This window comes from Alosa sapidissima, chromosome 9, assembly GCF_018492685.1.
Source record: "Alosa sapidissima isolate fAloSap1 chromosome 9, fAloSap1.pri, whole genome shotgun sequence".
In the NCBI taxonomy this organism is placed as follows: domain Eukaryota; kingdom Metazoa; phylum Chordata; class Actinopteri; order Clupeiformes; family Clupeidae; genus Alosa; species Alosa sapidissima.
This window is the reverse complement of record NC_055965.1, coordinates 30,317,904-30,341,631: the sequence shown is the minus strand read 5'-3', so window position 1 is coordinate 30,341,631 and position 23,728 is coordinate 30,317,904. Positions and strand designations below refer to the sequence as shown.

General features: G+C 40.7%; 1 protein-coding gene and 1 pseudogene across 1 annotated transcript; one reads left to right on the top strand and one right to left on the bottom strand.

Annotated features, from left to right (window-relative positions):
* The window catches only part of LOC121718896, a 172,851-nt pseudogene that overhangs the window by 59,988 nt on the left and 89,135 nt on the right, over positions 1-23,728 (top strand).
* On the bottom strand, positions 3,770-22,760 carry LOC121719841 (zinc finger protein 347-like). Its single transcript, XM_042105636.1, has 7 exons — positions 22,714-22,760; positions 22,269-22,544; positions 21,636-22,193; positions 15,402-15,412; positions 11,367-11,546; positions 4,428-4,719; positions 3,770-4,305 (listed from the first exon to the last, which is right to left on the bottom strand). The coding sequence occupies exons 2-7, from the start codon at positions 22,528-22,530 to the stop codon at positions 3,770-3,772; spliced, it is 1,839 nt and encodes a 612-aa protein (XP_041961570.1). The 5' UTR covers positions 22,531-22,544; positions 22,714-22,760.

The following is a 23,728-nucleotide window of genomic DNA, read 5'->3' as shown; positions in this document are numbered from 1 at the left end:
ATTTGAGTATTGCCTTGCTTTTTGATAAGCTAGTATTATAATCTTCACAGATTCCTAAAATCAGCACAGTGATAAATGGTGTAGTGGCTAGAGCATGTGACTTGTTATCTCAGCGTTGTAGGTTCGATTTTTTTATGTGAGACTGTCCTTGCTTCTCGCTACCTGCAGGTGAACTGTGTGACACGTAGATTCAATTGTTTTGCCTTATACCTTATACCTGATGTAGAGTAACTATATACATAAATGTGTATGGTCAAAACCTATATTGTTGTCTCGTAGGCCTACTCCAGAGGTGAAAAGAAGAGATAGGATGCGAACTCCGGCCGAGCGCGCAGTGCACCTACGCACTGTCCTTAAGCCACGAGCCAGTTGATAAAATTAGCGATTCCATAGATATTTAACACAAATAATGACTCATATTGGTCGTCTTAAGTTAACTGTTTTATATGCTTGCAATAGGTTTAGGTTTTTGCTGATGGCAATGGCAATGCCAGCATTAATCACTTGGAAAAAATGTTGACATAGGCCATGACAGAAAATTTCTAGGGGGTGGGGTATTACACGTTGCCACTGTTTCCACCAATGATATGTATCGCTGCATCATCAACAACATTGTTGGAACTACGGTGTTCAAACATCGGAGGTAGCGAATTGCGACACAGGTACGATGCTTTCTGGAAACAGGTGTAACCAGGCTTGGAATTTCACCATTTTAGGGGCAAGGCCACTTGGCCTTCAGTTGGGCATATTTGGTGGGGGACAAAGGCCACATGTCAGGGCACAAAGGCCAAAGTTAACTATACAGTAGTAGGCTCTAAAAATGATCAAAATTGTATTTAGCCTATTCACAGCAGTAGACCTGCATCACTGTATGAAACATTACAAAAACATGAAACATTACATAGAACTATAGTTCAGCTGGATATTCTGTTAGGCAGCATTAAAAAACGGGGTTTAAGCATAACTGACGGATAGCAGGCCTATAGCCTCGTTTACGTGGGTTCAATTTGTTCCTGCTGCTCATTGTCAAAACTCAAAAATCGAAAGCATGACAGAGGAAGAGGGCACCACTAGGCCTAGAACCAAGAAACTGACATCTGGAGTCTTTCTCAGGTGTGTGTGCTATTTGTGGGACAGAAAGAAAAACTAAATAGGCTATCCCTCCTGCATGCGGGCTTTAGCGGGACATCATGTTACAGATGCGGGCGGGAGCGGGACTAAAAATGACACATTAATGCGGGCGGGAGCAGGACAGAATATTGCGGGAGCGGGAAAATCATCTGAAAATCTGAAAAATCAGTCCCGCGCAGACCTCTACTTCCACCTGATTCTGGCACGGACGGGACTGGAGGACCAAGTGATAACATTAGCACTAACGTTAGCAGACATTCTGTGCAACGAAAACGAGCTCTTAGCAGAGTAAGTCTTACTTCTAATTATTTTAACTCTTAATTTGTGTGATTTCGTAATGTTTTAGTCTAATCATTTCAGTGATTCCACCGTGTATGCTTTTGGGAAATCCACCATCTAGCCACATTCATGTAATCTTGGCTATTGCATTAGCAAACATTTTGGTAGCTGATGAGTTGATGACAGGAGTAGCTAAAATGGCCAATCATATGGATAAAAAAATGCGTTGATTGTGGAAATTCTTAGCATCAGTACTTCGGTACAATAATACAGAGAGAGGGAGAGAGACTGAGCTTTAGGACAGATTGTCGTTAATTGTCTGCCTTCTGACATGAATTTAGCAGTTTGCACAATGCTATAGCTATTGGCAGGCAGCTAGCCCAACTGTCCCGTTTCCCCCACATTTCAGTTCAAACTGTTCTCCCGCCCTCCTCCCGTCTGATTTTGTATCCCGTAAGCTACTCTCCGGTAAATTGCAAGGTCCAAATATTACTCTATAATAATCATCTGCAGAAATCCCCTAGACTCAAATGTTGACAGGTATAGGCTCTCATTACGAATCTTCTTACCATAGAAATCAAATTATACATAATTGAAAATGCACCTCACTAGTTAACTAGTTGCAGTAGGTCAATGTCACTAGTTAACTAGTGAACCATAAATGGCTTACTAGCTAGCTAGGTGATGGCAGTAGGCTCACTAGGTAACTAGTTGATGCATCATTTGTCCAAACTAGTTAACTAGTGAGGTCATAAATGTATACTAGTAAACTAGCTCAAGACAAAATTCACACTAGTCAACTAGTGGCGCAGAATTCAAATTAGGAGCAGAGAATTCTGGAAATTTAGGTTTTCTATTGGCTCTCTATGTCCAAATAGAACATGACAACCTAGTGCAGAATTTCACGATATCCCACCCACAACATTTGCATGTGGCACACAAGTTAACATGCTGGCCAAAGGTACTCTATAGCTAGTAAACTAGTGGCTTCAGTGTGACACTTACATGTAAACTAGTGAAGGCAGAACTGCTCACTAGTTAACTAGTGAGGTCTAAAAAGTGTCACTAGTTTACTAGTGTGCACCAAAACACCAACTAGTGAACTAGTGATGGCAATTTCCATTCGACTAGTTAACTAGTGAGGTGCAAAAAGTGTCACTAGTTTACTAGTGTGTCTCAAAATGCCCACTAGTTAACTAGTGAAGGCCATTTCAGCCCCACTAGTTAACTAGTGAGATGCCAAAATGGTCACTTGTTAACATGTAAAGGCCAAAATACCCACTAGTTTACTAGTGAGGGTGCTGTGGGCCTTACTAGTTAACTAGTGGCATGCATATTTTGTTCACTAGTTAACTAGTTACACCTAAAAACACAAACAAGCTGACCGTTTTTGTCCACTAACTAGTGGAACAATTTAAGTCTCACTAGTTTGCATGTGTGGCAGTGAAACAGCTAGTAAAGCAGCTAGTAAACTAGTTAACTAGTGACATTGACCTACACCAACTAGTTAACTAGTGAGGAGTTTTGCCTTCACTAGTAAACATGTGCACATTTTTGGCTGTCACTAGTTAACTAGTGAGACCCAAAAGCCTTCAACTAGCTGACTGGTATGCATTTTGGCCTTTACTAGTTAAAGGAGAATTCTGGTGTGATATTGACCTAAAGTGTATTGAAACATGATACCGAGTGTGAACGTATGTCAAAATAATTCAGTGGAAATGCATGGATTCCAGTTTCTTCCAGCAACTGGAATCCATGCATTTCCACTGAATTATTTTTGGAATCTGATCCCTTATCATACCTGTTCATTCTTACTCGTTGCTCGACTTATCGTGACTAAAACGGCATTCCACAATATATTTTCCCCGGTGCCTTGGACTAGGACATTGCATGCGATGTAGACAAAAGAGAGAGACGACTCAATGTAGACTGATTTGTTTTGTCTCCGTGAAATGCTATTTTGTATTTTGACTTGGAAAAACACACTTGTGTTTGTTTTGATGTGGGTAAATAAACACTAATACTTGAAGTTTGGATACCTGTATGTTTACAGAACTATGACAAAAGTATGACCTCAAACTTAGTCTACAGAGAAAGGAAAAGCCAGATGTGTTTTTTTATTCATACCATCAGTGTGAAGTTGGCACATTGTGTGCTTACTATTGTGATGGCTTGTGTTTACTGTTTGATACGAAAACACAATTTTTACGAAGAGAGAACTACAATGTTTTGCTGATTGGATGAAAGGTTTTCCTATTTGTGTGTAGAGTTTAGCAAAAAAAGCCATAGCCACAAAAAAAATGTGCTTAAGCAATCAGAAAAAAAACTGTAAAATACCATTACAGTCTGATCAGTCTTGCTAATATTTAACTCTAGTATGTACCTTCTGATGGGTTATAAGAGTTGAGCACTGACTGAAACTTTTCCCACATGTAGTGCACTGAAACGGCTTTTCTCCTGTGTGGATCCGCTGGTGTTCCTTTAGATGATACCTTTGAGTAAAGGCCTTTCCACAGTCAGAGCACTGATGTGGTTTTTCTCCTGTGTGGACCTTCTGGTGTCGCATTAGACTAGAACTTTGCTTAAACGCCTTTCCACAGTCAGAGCACTGATAGAGCTTTTCTCCTGTGTGTGTGTGCTGATGGTTTTTGACCTCAAACCTATATCTGAACCTCTTCCCACATGTTGTACACTGATATGGCTTTTCTTCTGTGTGGACCTTCTGATGTCGTATTAGATTAGAACTTCGACTAAAGGCCTTTCCACAATCAGAGCACTGATATGGCTTTTCTACTGTGTGGATCCTCAGGTGTGACTTGAGAAGATTCATCTTGCAGAAGGCTTTTCCACACTCTGTACAATGATGTGCCTTTTCTGCAGTATGTCTCATCTCATCTGTGTTGATGGTTTACGAGAGAAGTACAGAACATTGAAACAATTATAATTAATATTACTGTGCAAATGTTTTTGTTTTACTTCAAGATTTCCACAATACAAACAAGTAATTAGCAACTTACTTGTGGGAAAAGCCTCTTTCTGGAAATCTTCTCTTAAATCAGAGTCTTCCTCCTGTTTAATTTCCATCATTGGAGACTTTTCTCCTTTGCAGTTGAAATTTGGTGATATGGGTGTTTCAGTCTTGCAGTCATGATCCAGTTCGGGGTTTTCTACTTTTTGAACGGCGAACAGGTACTCTTGAAGGAAATCATCAACCTCTTCTTCCTTTATCTCCTTCACTGGCATATGCAGCGCTGTTGGTTCAGCAAATCCTGACATTTCAGACTCCAGTTCTGTGTAGTGGAACAAATTCTGTTAAATATGAACTGAAGGAATACAAAGTAAGCAGGTGCAAATAAAGAAATACTGTTTGTTAAATAAAACATCCCCATGCCTACCTTTGAACATGTGAGCTCTGAAATCTGACTTGACTCGGTATTTATACAACACTTTTTCTCTCTCTCCCACAGGATCATCCGACCAATCAGTGACAGGTTCCTCTTTGATGCAAATTATAATGCGTTTTCTCTCTGACCCATTGAAATTATCTAACCAATCAGTGACAGGTTCCTCTTTGATGCAAATTATAGTGTGTTTGCTCTCTGACCCATTGAAATCATCTAACCACTCAGTGACAGGTTCCTCTTTGATGCAAATTAGAATGACAGGGCATGAAATGGGCCGACACTCCACAAAGGAGAGCAGGTGGGGGTGGGGAGGAGGTGTGAAATTAAACATGGGGGAGTAGGAGGGGATTGTGGGTAATGAACAAAGAAAGCTCCAATATTTACTTTTGTAAGTGTGTACGTTTTAGAGCATCACGGTGCCGACCTGTAAACATATGAGTTTACATATAAAAAAATAAAATAAAACCATCCGACGATGTTGATATAATGCCTCCTCTGTCTTACCTGTTAGATTGCTGGTTTCAAATAAAAAAAATGTGTTCATCTCATTTCCATTTTAAACAGTCATTACACTAAAATGTATAGTCAGTAGAATGTGTAGTATAACATGTATTCTTGCTATGAAAGTATTCATGCCATGGATATAAACTTGCTTTTAGTGTGCAGCTTGGGACATAATATGAGATATTCTCTTGCTTGGACAATTATAATATTTGTGTAAGAAATATTGCTTGACAAGTATTCATGTTTGAGTGGAACAGTGTGTGTGGAACAAACTGCTTGACAAAGACTATACAGGAAGTGATGCAGACAGGTGCAGGGGCCTCAGTCAAACCAAAACATTGACGGGAACAACTCTTTGAAAGAGCGAGAGACAGAGAGGGCACAAACATATGAAAAGATAAGAATGGCTTTATGTAATATATAATCCTTATGTGGCTACGCGCCTGCTTGGTTGTGGCATCCATGTTTTTTACACATTCTGATGGCAAAGCACATGGACACTCGCAGTGGGAAACAACACAATCCCTGGTAGGTCCCTTTTATTGTTTCAAGAGAGTTCCATTATCAGCATCATAGTTGTTCCCACAAGGCTTCCGTTTTAACATTCCTTATTATACGGCTCTTCACAATGCTAGCAGAACGCTCCATTGACTTGAATGGGATTTCCCAACATTCTACGGTAAAATATTTTCATGTAATTACCGCTGCAAACAATTACCGCTGTCAATGGCAACGGGTTTTGTGCTGCTGATATTAAGTTTTTCATATCACTCCGCAAGTATTGGAACTTCATTCAAAAGTGAAAGCAGACGGTTGATCAGCTGTGTTCTAAAGAATGTTTGATTCAAGTTCAGCGTGTGTTGCGAACTATGTGTTTCTCAGCAAAAGCCACGACGAAACAGTAACACATAAATGTAGACATATCGTGGATGTGGATTTTCGTTTTGGCAAGTAGCCGTATAATAAGCGGGATAATGTATATAGATCGCCGGTCATTCCGCTGGCGCGTCGGGGTCCTGTCGGGACTTATTTTTCCATTAATGACCGGCGTTCTATACATTATCCCTTACATGTTTTATCTTATGAAGCAGAAGTAGATTGGGAACAAAGTAGAACGTTCAAGCATTGTTTTTGTTTTTCTTGTTGAAAGGGTCTGGGTTCATTGAATTCAACAGAATTTTAGAACCTTGAATTGTTACGGAACGGTAAATGTTTTTGTTTTTCTTGTTGAAAGGGTCTATATTTTAGATTCCCGGGTGGCATGAATGGGCCGCTCTTCCGTAAGAGCACTCATATGGGCTCCCCCATCTATGGGTGTGCCGATGGGTGCTGACCCCAGCTGCAGTCTTGAAACCCTTCCCACATGAAGTAAACTGAAACATTTTTTTTCCTGTGAGGACTCCGTCATGCTCAGTGAGCTCTCCACCAGTCCTGAAACTCTTCCCAGAAGAGTAGAACACTGTAGAACACTGATACAGCTTTCCAATTTCTATAAATTGCTTTGTGTCTTTCTATTCTTAACCAAACACAAAGATTAACTTCCTATAGGATGTGCATTTGTAGTCTTTCCCCCCAGAAACTGCACTGTGCCTACTTCAGAGGCCACTGTTACCACTTAGTTTGGCCTACCATAAATTGCTTGGCCCCTTCAGAGACCCTGTAGTTGCTTAGGGAACAATCAGAAAAATACTGGCACAGAGTTACAGAGGCTAGGATATTGATTTTCTTTCTATAAACATCTATGAACCAGTGGCGGTCTTAACATTTAGGCATAGGTAGGCGGCTGCTTGGGGCCCCCTACCAGCAGTCTCAGCACTCCTGCAGGTACTGTTATTGTGAACCTTAGGTAATGTGAAAGGAACAACCATAGATATTAGAAAGCTAGATACCGCCTTGGCATCCAGAACATGCGTAAATAGCGACGCCATCTTGGTGGGGGCAACAATCACTGGAGGCCAATGGAGACACACGTGACTCTGACTGGAAATCAGTTGACTCTGATTGCCGGCAAGTGTTTTTTTCTTTCTACCCGGTTACAAACATCTATGAACTGACCATATTTCAGTCCTCTAAGTCACTTGATGCACTTGAGAAACACAACTAAGCTCTAACACCAGGTCTTGTGAAGTACTGACAATAAAATACTTACTGCATATGTACCCCTTGGTGTAGAAGCTTAATTATGGTCTCAAATGAAAGGTTACATTCTGATGTTTCTTGAGTCAAGTCAAGTTTATATATATAGCGCATTTCATACACATAGGTCATTCAATGTGCTTTATATAAACAAAAGCAAACAGGAATAGTTGATAAAAGCATAGAAGGGCAATAGTTCAAAAGGTAAAGATCAAAATATAAAATAAAAAAATAAATGAATAATATAATAAATAAGATGATGTTGATGTTGTACTATAGTAATCCCACAGTGACACATAGCAGATGTATTGGACAGTACAGTAAAATAAAAGGCAAGCGGTTGTTCAGCCAAAAGGTGTTTTGTAGATAAGTGTTGCTTATTCTCAATGCTACCTTAGAAATGTACACTATAAGTAAAGCCAAAAGACTGTAGATTGGTGAAAACTACAAAACAGTATCAACACCATGCATTCAACATAAATTAAGTGTACCTTATATCAAAAGAAATAACTTTCTATAACACAGAGCTCAAACTATTATCTATTAAAGGTAGTTGCTTCTGTTGAACATTTTCAAACGTAAATGTAACATTTACATTTGTTCATTTAGCAGACACTCTTATCCAAAGGGAGTTACATTTGTGAAATATATCATCAGGGTATTTGTTGAGCAAGGGCTCACTGTACATGTAGTCCACATATAAAGCTGAAACTCTTCCCACATGTAGTCCATATATAAAGCTGAAATTCTTCCCACATGTAGTACACATATAAAGCTGAAACTCTTCCCACATGTAGTAGACGGATATGGCTGAAACTCTTCCCACATGTAGTACACAGATACAACTGAAACTCTTCCCACATGTAGTACACAGATATGGCTTTTCTCTTGTGTGGATTCTCTGGTGTTTTGTTGGACTAGACATTTGAGTAAAGGCCTTTCCACATTCAGAGCAATCATATGGCTTTTCTCTTGTAGTGCAATGATGGACAGTGAGAGTTGATATCATGCCTTTTCTGTATAAATCATCAGCCTTCTAGATTGAAATCAGTGAGAGAATCCTTTCAGATGGAAACTAGAATGTAGAATTACAGGGAATCTAGTTGCACTTGGCAGGCACTCCACAATGGAGGATAGGTAGTGGTGGAAGTGTGATATGATAGGTGGGGAGGTTTATTAGAATATACTTTGTTGAAATGAAAATTATTTTATTACCAAAAACAGGATGTATACAAGATTTGAAATTGCAGCACTCTCTAGACCCACAGTGTACATTAAACCTCTTTCTCGAAACTAGTCGTCACCAGGCTTGTGCAAAATTCCAGAATTGAATTGAAACTGCCTCTTAAATTCCAATTCAATTCTTGAATTTCACTTGCATTTCAATTGAGGTAGCAAACAGGAAGCAGAATTGCAATTGGAATTGTGCACAACCCTGGTCGTCATATGATGCTAATGACCCATTGAAACGATCTGTAATGGGTTACAGAACTGTTGTGACTGGTGGCTTTGGCCTTGGCTTCTTCTTCCTTAACCGTGGTCTTGCGCCGTTCTCCTCAAAGTGTTTGATTATATCAGTGAGGGTGCTTTTGCAAATTCTGAAAAAGGCAAACAAAGACATTTCACATCATTAGTCACCGGACTCTGGATGCTCATCTAAACTGTTCCAGTAGGCTAGTTTCAAAATAATTAGCATCACAGACAATGACAAGGCACCAGGTACCTGCCATCAGTCAATACAAGACATTCACACATTATTCAAATTAATTGCCCATCGAAACTAGTCGTCATATGATGCTAATGACCCATCGAAACTATTTGTAATGGGTTACAGAACCAGCTAGTAGCATTGGATAAAGTCGTCTAAAACAAACATGAGATCACATTTGCAAACCATGTTATTTTGAATGAACACACAGCGCAAGGCACCAGGCATCCTTACAAATATTCTCGTTTGCAGTAACAACCAAAAAATAAAATAAAAATGGGTCGGTAGGTAGGTCAATATAGATTTTTTTAAGATTCAAAGTAAAAAAAAGTACAATTTTGGTCATGGTGATTACGTAGGAATGAATTGGCAGACTTTGGGGTCATAGGGCTCATCTACATGTACCCAGAAAGAAGGCTACAATAGCTTTTGGCCACGTTATATTGAAATTTGACTATACAATACTCAATGCTATACAGTTGACTATACAATACTCAATGCCCTACAGTATTATACAGTCTCTGCTCTGTTTATATGGAAGTTCCAAAAAACAATGTCGTTCTATTAAGTTTCGTTAAATAAATAAATAGCCTTCCCAACAGGTTGAAGCGGAGCTTTGATACCAACGTCATCTATTAGTTTCAGTTTCTCTCACGCAGACACGCATTGAATGAATGCTCATACCACCACTTAATTGTAGGGCTCCATGTTTAATGACATCGATAGCAGAAACGTTTGTTTTCATTTTTCATCGGTCCACGGTTTCTTGATCAACTGCGCAGCAAATTATCAGATGAAGCACCGGGCCTAATTTCACTCCACGACTCCGCGGACCAGCAGTCTCCATGTTGCGGACCCATATTTTGGGAAATGCTGAATAGACCACAACCAATTTCAATACTTCGACACGGTCACCGTTAGACTAGGGGGGAGAAGAGATGGGAAAAGATCTGGGCACAGTTCTTCCAGAACTTCGTGCCAAGTAAAAGCATTATCAGTTTGTGTGAATGAAACGAAGCGTAGGCCATAGTGTGACATGCGTAAAACCAATGGTGTAGAGATGACGCCACAGGGTTTTATTTAGGTGAGCCTACGTTTGCATGTTGGCAAGTGTGGAGAGGTGTGAAATAAAAAGTTAGAATGGGTGGAGTAACCAACAAAGAAAGCTTACATCAAATGTGCTATTTCTACCACTTAAGGTCATTTATGTGCATTTTTTGTCTTTAAGTGATTTTTTTTATTTGAGCAAGGACATAGAATAAGTGTGCCACCTCATCTATAGACAAGTTAAGGCCTGAATCAACAACAGCATCATGAACTTTATTTGTGTTGACACTTCACAATGGGTATTATCATTTTGTGCATTATTTTTCCAGTAATCTTTTTTTTTTTTAAATATATAAAATGTATACTTTTTATTGTAAAACATGAATATGAATTGATTCAAACAGCCATTATGAGATACCTTGTCATTGAGATTAAAACATTAAGTCCTTAATTAAATTAAAACATTACGTTTTGAATATATATAAAGCTGAAAATCTTCCCATGTGTAATCCACACATTTGGCTGAAACTCTTCCCACATGTACACAGATACGGCTGAAACTCTTCCCACATGTAGTCCACAGATATGGCTTTTCTGTTGTGTGGATTCTCTGGTGTTTCATTGGACTAGACATTTGAGTAAAGGCCTTTCCACATTCAGAGCAATCATATGGCGTTTCTCTTGTATGAGTGCAATGATGGACAGTGAGAGTTGATATCATGCCTTTTCTGTATAACATAAGGCTTCTAGATTGAAATCTGACCAATCAGTGAGAGAATCCTTTCAGATGGAAACTAGAATGTAGAATTACAGGGAATCTAGTTGCACTTGGCAGGCACTCCACAATGGAGGATAGGTAGTGGTGGAAGTGTGACATGATAGGTGGGGAGTTAGCATGGGGTTGTGGGTAATGAACAAATTCATACTTACTTTTCAATCATCAGCCAGATTATTTATGCCTCCTCTCTATTAGCCTCCATTCACTCTTATACAAAGTGAGTTGCATGTCAAATATATTATCAGGGGATTTGTTGAGAAAGGCCTCACTCTACATGTAGTACACAGATACTGCTGAAACTCTTCCCACATGTAGTCCACATATACGACTGAAAATCTTCCCACATGTAGTCCATATATAAAGCTGAAACTCTTCCCACATGTAGTCCACATATAAAGCTGAAACTCTTCCCACATGTAGTCCACAGATATGGCTTTTCTGTTGTGTTGATTCTCTGGTGTTTCATTGGACTAGACATTTGAGTAAAGGCCTTTCCACATTCAGAGCAATCATATGGCTTTTCTCTTGTATGAGTGCAATGATGGACAGTGAAAGTTGATATCAGTGTGATATGATAGGTGGGGAGGTTTGCATGGGGTTGTGGGTAATTAACAAATGCATACTTACTTTTTAATCATTAGCCAGATTATTTATGCCTCCTCTCTATTAGCCTCCATTCAAATCTAACCACCCAATTGCAGGCGCTTTTGGAATGCAAAACTGGACTAGCAGAAAATTATGGGAAGGCATTTAAAATCAAATGAGCTCTGTTCACACATTCAATGGTACTCATGTGGCCATGACAACAGCTCAACCAGGAGGTGAAGAGGGGGAAGTGTGGAGAGGTGTGAAATAAAAAGGTAGAATGGGTGGAGTAACCAACAAAGAAAGCCTACATCACATGTGCTATTTCTACCACTTAAGGTCATTTATGTGCATTTTTTGTCTTTAAGTGATTTTTTTATTAAAGCAAAGTTATAGAATAAATGTGGCACCTCATCTATAAACAAGTTTAGGCCTGAAGCAACAACAGAATCATGAACTTTATTTCTGTTGCAACTTCATAATGGGTATTATCATTTTGTTTATTATTTTCCCAGTAATCTTTTTTAAAATATATAAAATATATACTCACTGAACAAATTATTTCTTGTAAAACATGAATATGATTTCATTGAAACAGCCATTATGAGATACCTTGTCATTGAGATTGAAACATTAAGTCATGACATTTTACTATATTATGAGGAGTGGGGTTGGGGATGTGGTGGGGGGGGGGCAGTGAAATGAACACCAATTTGTACGCAGTAACTTGTGTGGTGTAATATGTAACTAAGTACAATACTTCAACCAAAACTTGAGTAAAAAGTAAAAGTACAATTTTTAAAAACTACTGAAAAACATATAAAATACCAAGAAAATCTACTCAATACATTTACCTGAGTAAATTAGTTACTTTCCACCTCTGGGGGGAGGGGTGTAAAAATCCACGCCCACTCCCCAAGATAAATAGGCCTAGTGGTGTTGGTGAATGCATAGCCTATTTACAGTAGACGTCAGGGATGACTGTGATCAACGCACAGGTCAGTAAGCTCATCAGGACCCTGCGGAAGAAAGGCTGGTCGACTAGCGCTATTGCCAAACATCTGGCCATGACTGGAATAAAACCTTCCTTGGGGACTATCCGGCGCCATTGCCGACATGCCGTTGTGGAGCAGAAGAAACGAAAGCTGCGTAAAGTGACAAAGTAAATTTACTTTTTATTCTTTAAATGTAAACTCAAGTTTGTAAGTTTGACATATTAACAAAAATAACAACAGGCTTTACCAAACTGTGTATTGAAACAATGTGTCTCTTTCAGTCAGGTGATGGAAATAATAGACTCCATCCTGAGAACAGATGGTGAACTACCAGCAAGAAAAGTAAAAGCGCTTCTCCAAAGAAGGCACAATATAAGAATCTGTTTAAACTCCGTGAGAAAGGCAGTCCGGAATCTTGGCTGGAACTTTGGGAAGCCCAGGTAACACTAACGCATCTCTTTTATTTACCCATCTGTGGTAATCGAGCACTCAACATATCCTTCTTACAGTAACATTTTGATGAATTCTGCTTACAGATTTGTTCCAATTACCCGGGGAAAAAACAAAGACTTGCTGTGTGACGATAAGGGCTGGATGGCTAATGTGGAAAGCTGTCTAGCCGCAAGGACAGCGGAACTTACATCGGAACAAGCTCAAGTAGCTCAACTGCTTGCTGAGAATGCAAGTTTGAAAGCTGACCTGTCAGCCAGCAGAGTGGAGACAGACAACCTCCGACAAGAGATGCAGGGGCTGAGAGAGGCCAGTCAGACGGGACTGCTCATGCAAGAGATGAGAGCTGGGATAAGAGAACTGCATTCGGCTCTACGTATGGTTCACTCTACGCCTGTGAGACCAGTCCCCAGACGCGCCTCAACACCTTCACCACAATTAGATTCTTCAGTGTTGTCAGATTGTCAGATGTCCCCATTGGCCCTTTCCTCTTCCTTAAACGACAGCATCCAAATTCCCTGTCAATGGGCAGACGTGAGCTTGCGTGATTTTGGACCAGAAGACCATGCTAGACTCCACCAACAGAGCTACGGCCAAGTGGGCAGATATGGATGCCTGCTCTTCAGACACATTATCTCGGAGGAGAACTACCAGGCATGGAGCAAAACCACAAACTGGGATGGTTCCAAAGGTAAACGAGCACTGCCTCAAAATGTGAAGACCTTTGTGGTTGCTACACTGAAGCGACACTTTCCTGGCATGGACAGGGGGAAACTGAAAGAGTGTGTAGATAAGATCAACGAATTCCTGCGTACAACACGCAAGAATCCCCAAGCACTCTTTCTGCTCTAAAGACTGCAGAACACTGTACTGTAGCTTACTGCACTGTATACATTTGTATTACTGTAACAATACAGTTCATTATTTTAATTAATAAAAACTTTTCTCAGAAGTACGTTTCTGACTTCATCTTTAGACCTGTTATTGAAAATATAAGGAGTAGAAAGCACAACTATGTTAAAATGTAGCATATCTGACATAACAGTAGGCCTATCTAATGTTACCAGAAAAGAACAAAATGGCAACGTCTTTTTGCTGCCTGTAGGCTAATGGTGGTTAATAGGCAAATGGGTAGGCCTACATGTGCTTCAATAGGCCTATTGAAAGTAATGAGCTTAAGACACATTAGCGCTTCAATTAGCGAAAGCACTTTAATGGCCACATTAGCGCCTCCATTAGTCCTGGTGAGAAATGCACTTGGTCCCAATGCTGCAGAGAACCATCACCTGCAGGCAAGCCCAATGTGTTGCACATTCTCCTCAATTTCATTTGTATTATGGACTGCCTTTGAATCTAGTTTGATAAGTTGAAAGTGTCAAGGCTCTAGCTTGTTAAAAAAATACATGCATTTTTGCCAGGTGAATTGTACTCAAGCAGGATCAAAAATGTGCATGTCTTTGCTAGGAGAGAGGGAGATAGAGAGTGTGTGCATAAGTGGTGATTATTTTTGGTTGTAGCAGAGTAATGGATACCTACAAGAATTGTTGAATTGAAATGTTAGGTATCTGTGCGACGTAGGCGACAGCGGATTAAGTGAAATAAATCAACCTATCCTGTTCTTTCTGTTTGTCTCACGATACAGCCCGTACTGAAACCTATAGAAAGCCCCAGACGAATAGGCAAGATGTTTTGTGGTGCGTCGGAAAATGAGACATTATTTTTTTATTTTTCCCGAAAAGTGCGGTAGCCAGTGGCCTTGTGACCTCATGAGCTAAACCATTAATGAAAGCAAAACAAACATAAACAAAACAGCAAGATGCCTCTTCATAAGATAACAAAGACACACTCATAAACAATAACAAGTTTTATTGTGTGCCAATTGGAGCAGCATATCGGTAGGCTATATTAAAAGCAGAAGATTTCAGTTTGCTCTGGGATTTAGGCCTAATTCACTTTTGGTGGTTGAAGAAGTGACACAGGCAGAGCAGGAGCAGTACCTCGTCAAGGCTGTGTCTCAGGACAAGCAGGGCACATGGACCCGGCGGGAGGACACCATCCATAGGGTCATGACGTGGCAGGACATCTTGCAAGCCCCACAGGCTCGGCTCAGCTTCAGAGTGAGGGCAGCGTATGACACACTCCCTTGCCCTAAGAACTTGGCAATGTGGTTTGGGAGCGAGGACAAATGCCCTCTATGTGGAACAGCCAACGCAGGACTCAAGCACATCCTGTCCGCTTGCAGAGTGGCACTCTCACAGGGGCGCCTCAGATGGCGCCACAATCAAGTCCTGAGAAAGCTTGCAGAACACCTGGAAACAAACAGAGCAACTGCCAACAGCTCAAACAGCCAACCCTCGCGCGTGTCCTTTGTCCGACCAGGAGAACCAGCAGAAGCCTCAAGGGGGCCAGTCAAGATCACTGCTGACTCCTGGAAAGGCGTGGGAGATGCGCGTGGACCTGGACAAGCAGCTCGTCTTTCCCAGTGAGATTGTGGACACAACCCTGAGGCCAGACATTGTCATGTGGTCCACAGCCGCTAAGCGAGCTCTCATAATTGAGCTGACCGTTCCGTGGGAAGAGGGCATACCAGCTGCCCATGAGCTGAAACGGGACAAATACACGGAGCTGGCAATGGAGTGCAGGGAGGCAGGCTGGGCAGCATCCATCCACCCAGTGGAGGTTGGGTGCAGGGGCTTTGTAGGCCGGTCAGTGATGCAGCTCCTCCGTGCCACAGGAACATCAGGGGCAAGGCTGCAGCGAGCAGTCAAAGAGCTGGCAGAAGAGGCTGAGAAAGCTAGCTTTTGGTTGTGGGTAAGGAGGAAGGATGGTAGATGGGGTCAGACACCCCAGTAGGGTCAGATGCAGGGAGTGGTAGGGAGACGTCCCTGGCAAGCCACTTGCCCCCCCACCTGGAGATGTACTGGCTAGGGGGCGAAACATCGGAGTTAGGTGGCACTAGCTGACGACCTTGCATCTGGGGCACCGGAGGAGGTGCGACAGGCATAAGGCCAAGCAGGAAATACCATCATGAACCTGTATACTGAACACTTGGATTGTTTGATTATAGTGCTAAATGCTAAATGAGACTGTCGCAGGAGACGTACCGTAGGCCTATCAGCCATCGAAATGAAAGCTCATCAGGGGCTAATATTGTGGAAACAACTGAAAAAACGTTGGGGAAATATATGGTCCACACTTTAGCATACTGTCGCGCATAGACCCAGAGTGGCAAAAGCCATTATAATAATAATAATACGTTTATTTTATATAGCGCCTTTCTCAAACCCAAGGTCGCTTTACATAGTAGGAAGGCAGGGAAACACAATAACAAACAAACAAACAATACAACAGAGACAAAGGCAGGGAAACACAATAACAAACAAACCAAACAATACAACAAAGACAAGTTATCTGTATGGAACTATGTGTTGGGTGTGGAGGAGAAGTGATCATTAAACAGAAAGGTCTTGAGATGTGCTTTGAAGAAAGGAAGAGAAGGACAGGCACGAAAGGGTTGGGGGAGGGAGTTCCAGAGTTTGGGGGCCAAGGCACTGAAGGACCTGCCACCCAGGGTGGAGAGTCTGGAGCGGGGGATAGCCAAGAGGTTTTGGTCAGAGGATCTGAGTGAGCGGGAAGGAGTGTAAGGGGTCAGGAGGTCGCAGATGTAGGTTGTGGAGGGCTTTAAAGGTGAGTAGTAGTACTTTGTATTTGATCCGGGACGGAACTGGTAGCCAATGGAGTTGATGGAGAATGGGGGTGATGTGTGCTGATCGTCTGGTATGGGTGAGGAGCCTGGCTGCAGAGTTTTGAATATATTGTAGTCTTTGAAGGGTTTTAGTGGGGAGACCAAGGAAAAGTGAGTTGCAGTAATCTAAACGGGACATAATGAAAGAGTGAACCAAAGTCTGTGCATCACTAGCAGAGAGGAAGGGTCGGAGGCGTGCAATGTTACAGACGTGAAAAAAGCAATCTTAGTGAGTGATTTGATATGAGGATCAAAGCTAAGCTATTATGATATTATGCCTTTTCTGTTTAACTCATCAGGCTTCTAGATTGAAATCTGACCAATCAGTGAGAGAATCATTTCAGATGGAAACTAGAATGTAGAATTACAGGGAATCTAGTTGCACTTGACAGGCACTCCACAATGGAGGATAGGTAGTGGTGGAAGTGTGATATGATAGGTGGGGAGGTTTGCATGGGGTTGTGGGTAATGAACAAATTGATACTTACTTTTCAATCATCAGCCAGATTATTTATGCCTCCTCTCTATTAGCCTCCATTCACAAAGTAAGTTGCATGTCAAATATATTATCAGGGGATTTGTTGAGAAAGGCCTCACTCTACATGTAGTACACAGATACTGCTAAAACTCTTCCCACATGTAGTCCACATATACGACTGAAACTCTTCCCACATGTAGTCCACATATACGACTGAAACTCTTCCCACATGTAGTCCATAAAGCTGAAACTCTTCCCACATGTAGTCCACATATACGGCTGAAACTCTTCCCACATGTAGTCCACAGATACGACTGAAACTCTTCCCACATGCAGGGATGGGCAGTATTTCTAATACATGTATTTAAAATACGTATTTCAAATACAAAATACTATTTTGTAATTTGTATATTATTTTGTATCAAAATACTTCAGTGTTGTGTATTTTTGTATTTTCAAAATACTGTAAAATACTTTCTGTGAAACACTGTGATGACATCTATCTAACTATCGATAAAGCACAAAATCTCTGTCTCTGTCTGTCTGTCTGTCTGTCTGATTTTTCTAGACTTTAAATTTGTCTATGTTCTCTGACCTGTGAAATATTTCAGCGCTATGGTAACTAGACAAGATACGTCAAACAAGGACATTTCCAATTTTGTACATTTTCAGGGATGGGCAGTATTTCTAATACATGTATTTAAAATACGCATTTCAAATACAAAATACTATTTTGTCATTTGTATTTTATTGAGATAATGAAAATGCCCTCGTATTTTGTATAAAAATACTTCAGTGTTGTGTATTTTTGTATTTTCAAAATACTGTAAAATACTTTCTGTGAAACACTGTGATGACATCTATCTAACTATCGGTAAAGCAACAAAATCTCTGTCTCTGTCTGTCTGTCTGATTTTTCTAGACTTTAAATTTGTCTATGTTCTCTGACCTGCGAAATATTTCAGTGCTATGGTAACTTGACAAGATACATCAAACAAGAACATTTCCAATTTTGCATATTTAAAAATAAGAAATGATTGATAATGTCATAATAATTGGCTTCTAATTGGCTTAACTGATTAGATAATATTAATGTGACAACCTGATTTTTTTATTTTTTTATTTTTACTTTTTTAAATTTACATTGATAGAGGTCGTGCACACACCAGTTTCAGGTGTATACAAAATTATTAATCTGTGATGAAATGCTACCTTGCTTACATTTCTAAATAAGTCATCCATTTGGATTGTTTGTCTTATTGTCACTGATTCATAGTGGGCAATCTACTGTATTACGCCAACTGGCTGGGAAGTGCAACAGTAGACTAACAGTCAATAAAAGTGGACTGTCAGAGCAAATACTAAAAGCCATGCCGAGTGTCCTGTTTGCTCTTAAACTTTTAATCACATTTGGTGCCTCTGCCTAGCCACATAGCCTGGCTAACGCCAGACCTCATCTCATTGAGTTTGGGTCTGGGAACTACACATTCATTTTCTCGTATTTGAGACGTGGCTTACGAATGCTCAGAGGCATTTATTGGGCGCTACGAATGTCTATCAAATGCGTCTGTACGTAGCTCATAACCGCTTCAGTGTGTCGTCATCGTCTTGCTGTCCCCCCTCCGTTCTGTGATTGGTTCCTTTGTTGAGGTGAAAATCGGGTCCATGGAATCCATCCAATCGTAAATGTGTTATTTTATTTGGAAATACATTTTGATGTATTTGTGCCCATCCCTGCCCACATGTAGTACACAGATACAGCTGAAACTCTTACCACATGTAGTCCATATATAAAGCTGAAACTCTTACCACATGTAGTCCATATATAAAGCTGAAACTCTTCCCACATGTAGTCCACATATAAAGCTGAAACTCTTCCCACATGTAGTACACAGATACAGCTGAAACTCTTCCCACATGTAGTCCATATATAAAGCTGAAACTCTTACCACATGTAGTACACAGATACAGCTGAAACTCTTACCACATGCAGTCCATATATAAAGCTGAAACTCTTCCCACATGTAGTACACAGATACAGCTGAAACTCTTCCTATGTGTGGTCCATATATAAAGCTGAAACTTTTCCCAAATGTAGTCCACAGACATGGCTGAAACTCTTCCCACGTGTAGTACACAGATACAGCTGAAACTCTTCCCACATGTAGTCCATATATAAAGCTGAAACTCTTACCACATGTAGTACAGATACAGCTGAAACTCTTACCACATGTAGTCCATATATAAAGCTGAAACTCTTCCCACATGTAGTACACAGATACAGCTGAAACTCTTCCTACGTGTGGTCCATATATAAAGCTGAAACTTTTCCCAAATGTAGTCCACAGACATGGCTGAAACTCTTCCCACGTGTAGTACACAGATACAGCTGAAACTCTTCCCACATGTAGTCCACAGATATGGCTTTTCTGTTGTGTGGATTCTCTGGTATTTCATTGGACTAGACATTTGAGTAAAGGCCTTTCCACATTCAGAGCAATCATATGTTATCATATGCTTCATTTCACTTCAATCATATGCTTTTCTCTTGTATGAGTGCGATGATGGACAGTGAGAGTTGATATCATGCCTTTTCTGTATAACTCATCAGGCTTCTAGATTGAAATCTGACCAATCAGTGAGAGAATCCTTTCAGATGGAAACTAGAATGTAGAATTACAGGGAATCTAGTTGCACTTGGCAGGCACTCCACAATGGAGGGGAGGTAGTGGTGGAAGTGTGACATGATAGGTGGGGAGTTAGCATGGGGTTGTGGGTAATGAACAAATTCATACTTACTTTCAATCATCAGCCAGATTAGCCTCCATTCAAATCTAACCACCCAATTGCAGGTGCTTTTGGAATGCAAAACTGGACTAGCAGGGAATTATGGTAAGGCATTCAAAGTTAAATGAGCTAAATGAGCTCTGTTCACACATTCAATGGTCCTCATGTGGCCATGACAACAGCTCAACTAGGAGGTGAAGTGTGGGAAGTGTGGAAAGGTGTGAAATTAAAAGTGATGAGCTAGAATGGGTGGAGTAACCAACAAAGAATGCCTCCATCCTAAATTCTTCCTGAAGCTTTTTCTACATGACAAATATGCTTTTTTCAATTTAAATATTGTAAGTACATGGGCATTTTGTCTGTGTGTGTGTGTGTTTGAACAGGGTCAGAAGTGTGATAGCACGTCTATAATAGTGGGCAGTACTGGTTAGTGCTTCAGACTTGTAACCGGAGTGTTGCCGGTCCGATCCCCGACCAGTAGGAATGGTTGAAGTGCCCTTGAGCAAGGCAACCCTCACTGCTCCCCGAGCGCCGCTGTAGCAGGCAGTTCATTGCTCCGGGTTAGTGTGTGCTTCATCTCACTGTGCGTTCACGGTGTCCTCTGTGTGTTCACATTCACGAATGGGATAAATGCAGAGACCAAATTCCTTGTATACGCAAGTATACTTGGCCGAGAAACCTGATTTACGTTTACATAAACAAGTCATGGCCTGAAGCAAAAATACAATTATGAACAATTATGCAACTTCACAATGGGCATTATCATTTGCACCAGAATTTAAGACATCTGTTATAATTAATCCTGCAGTTAGTTCATTGGTTTTTTAATAATCCTTTTTTTAAATGTTTGTCTGAACAAATTATTTATGAATAATAAAAACATGAATATGGATTCATTCAAACAGCCATTATGAGATACCTTGTGATTGAGATTCAGCCTTTTATTTGAGATCATACAACATGTCCACATTCGGTTATTATCAAAGCAACTCTCATCTTACATTTTTTGTTTTACCAGTATGACTGATTTCTTTAGGTATTCCTCTTGTAATTATCTTCAGATTTGGCCTCAGATTCATTCAGCTCATCATTAAACAGCAAGAATATAACAGTATCTCTTCATTGGGGTGTAGTGTGGGATACAATTTTAGGCTAAATGTGATCACTGTTCAACTCTATTGCACTTCTCATGTGGAAGTAGATTAAACAGTTGATTCAAAGACTTCCCAAACCAGAAACACCAGTAATTTTCAACCAAACGTTCCAAAAGATAGATCTGCTGCATGAGAGAGAGAGAGAGGAAACCCGTGTCCTGCTTTTATGTTTGATAAATAGGTCCATCTCATCTCAAAGTTTCAATGCACGATTTGAATAATGGTTTCATATTTGGTAGTCACCTTTGCAGATTGCATTCGGGGCTACACTCAAAACCTTCGAGGCAGAAGCCCCGGCAAAAACGGCTGGCGACGCCCCTGCTCATGCGTGGAGCTTCTGGTGTCGCATTAGAGAATACTTGTGACTAAAGGACATTCCAGTCAGAGCACTAATGAGGCCTTTATCCTGTATGTGTACGCTGGTGGCTGTTGACCAATGACCTCGTCTTGAAACTCTTCCCACATGTAGCACACTGATACGGCTTTTCTTCTATGTGGATCATCTGGTGTTGCGTTAGACCAGATCTTCGACCAAAGGCCTTCCCACAGTGAGGGCACGGATATGGCTTGTCTCCCATATGTGTGCGATCATGGACGTTGACCTCTGTCTTAGTCCTGAAACTCTTCCCGCATGTAGTACACTGATATGGCTTTTCTCCTGTGTGGATCCTCTGGTGTACCTGGAGATGAGACATTTGACTAAAGGCCTTTCCACAGTCAGAGCACTGGTACGGCTTTTCTCCTGTGTGGATCATCTGGTGTACCTGGAGATGAGACATTTGACTAAAGGCCTTTCCACAGTTAGTGCACTGGTACGGCTTTTCTCCTGTGTGGACCATCCGATGTTTTGTTAGATTAGACTTTTGACTAAAGGCCTTTCCACAATCAGAGCACTGAAACGGCTTTTCTCCTGTGTGGGTCCTCAGGTGAGACTTGAGATGATTAATCTTGCAGAAGGCTTTTCCACACTCTGTACAATGATGGGCCTTTTCCGCAGTATGTCTCATCCCATCTGTGTTTATTTGGTGAATATTTATCAGATTATTATTATTTTTACGTCAATGCAAACAATATGTTACCAACTTACCTGTAGGGTAGGAGTCTTTACGAATAACTAATCTGAAATCAGCGTCTTCCTCCTTGTTTATTTCCATCAGTGGAGACTGTTCTTCTTTGCAGTCATACATTGGTGATGTGTTTGTTTCAGTCTTGCAGTCATAATCCAGTCCAGGGTCTTCTTTTACTTCCTGGTCTGCAAACAGGTGCTCTTGAAGGAAATCATCAAACTCTTCTTCTTTTATCTCCTTCACTGGCATGGGCAGCGGTGTCGATTCAGTAAATCCTGACATTTCAGACTCCAGTTCTGTGTCGTGAAATAAATCCAGTCAAACATTATATTTGAATAACAATTGTAAATTACAATTGAAGAAATAAAAAGCAAAGCGCATACAAAGAAATACAATATAGTTGTGACGTCCACTGACTATATGCTGTTGGTTGAATAAAGATATAGTGCACATGCCAGTGCCTACCGTGAACATTTGAGATCAGACTTCACTAGCTGTTGTTTATATAATGCCTCCACTGTTGTTTATATAATGCCTCTGACCCATTAGGTTGATTTAACCAATCACTGACAGGAGCCATTATGATGCAAATGGGCGTGACCATAGAAGCAGTTGGAGATACCCCACAAAGGAGTGGTAAGTCTTTAGGAGTATTGAGGATTCCTAGCTGATGTCACAGACGTGAGGATAGTGTTAGCCATTTTGGGAGTCAACTAAGCATATTGTAACTTAACTCCAAGGTTAGAGGTCTCAATTAACTTTATCCTAAACCTTCAAGTCTTTATTTTTTCAACCGATTTTATTTTATTATGCGGTATAGCCAACATGGTGCGTATAGGTGTCTCATTCGGAGTAGGCCTAGTGTAAAATCTAATTTAGCATTAGACAAGGTGCAGCAATTTCGTCACTAGGCTACCACAATTTTGTCAACTGCAGTCTCAGTAAAGTGACAGAAAGCCTGTCAAACAACGTGCAAAGTCATCCAAAAACATTAAAAACAAAGGTTTTAAATGTTTACCTATTATTTCAGACAGTGCAGCAGTATTGATATCTCCTTGCAATTTCTGAGTGAGGGGGAACATGTCAAGGTTGGCACTTTTGGTTGGTTAGGAGATGGCATTTAAGCTTGCTTGGGACCATGACACTGTTTGTTAGCTTTTCCCCGCACACCAAGCATAACGGTGTTGGTGCAGACAGATCCCCGCTGAAAGAGAATCTAAACGAAAGATAACTCTCGCTGTGTTGGATCGAGCTCACTGTTTTTTCTTTCTTTTTAGCACTACTAGGCTCTTTATTATCTGGGTTAGAATGTTGACCAGGGCCTAGAGTCTCAGAGTCTGTACTTTTCAGGAACTTATCCATCGCTAGTTGTAGCCTCGCATGCATCTTTTCACCTCCATTTATCGCAAGAATCGCTTGAGCTAATTCTGTTTTAAAATGTAATTTATATTAACAAAGTCATTCATTGTTGCGCCACCTA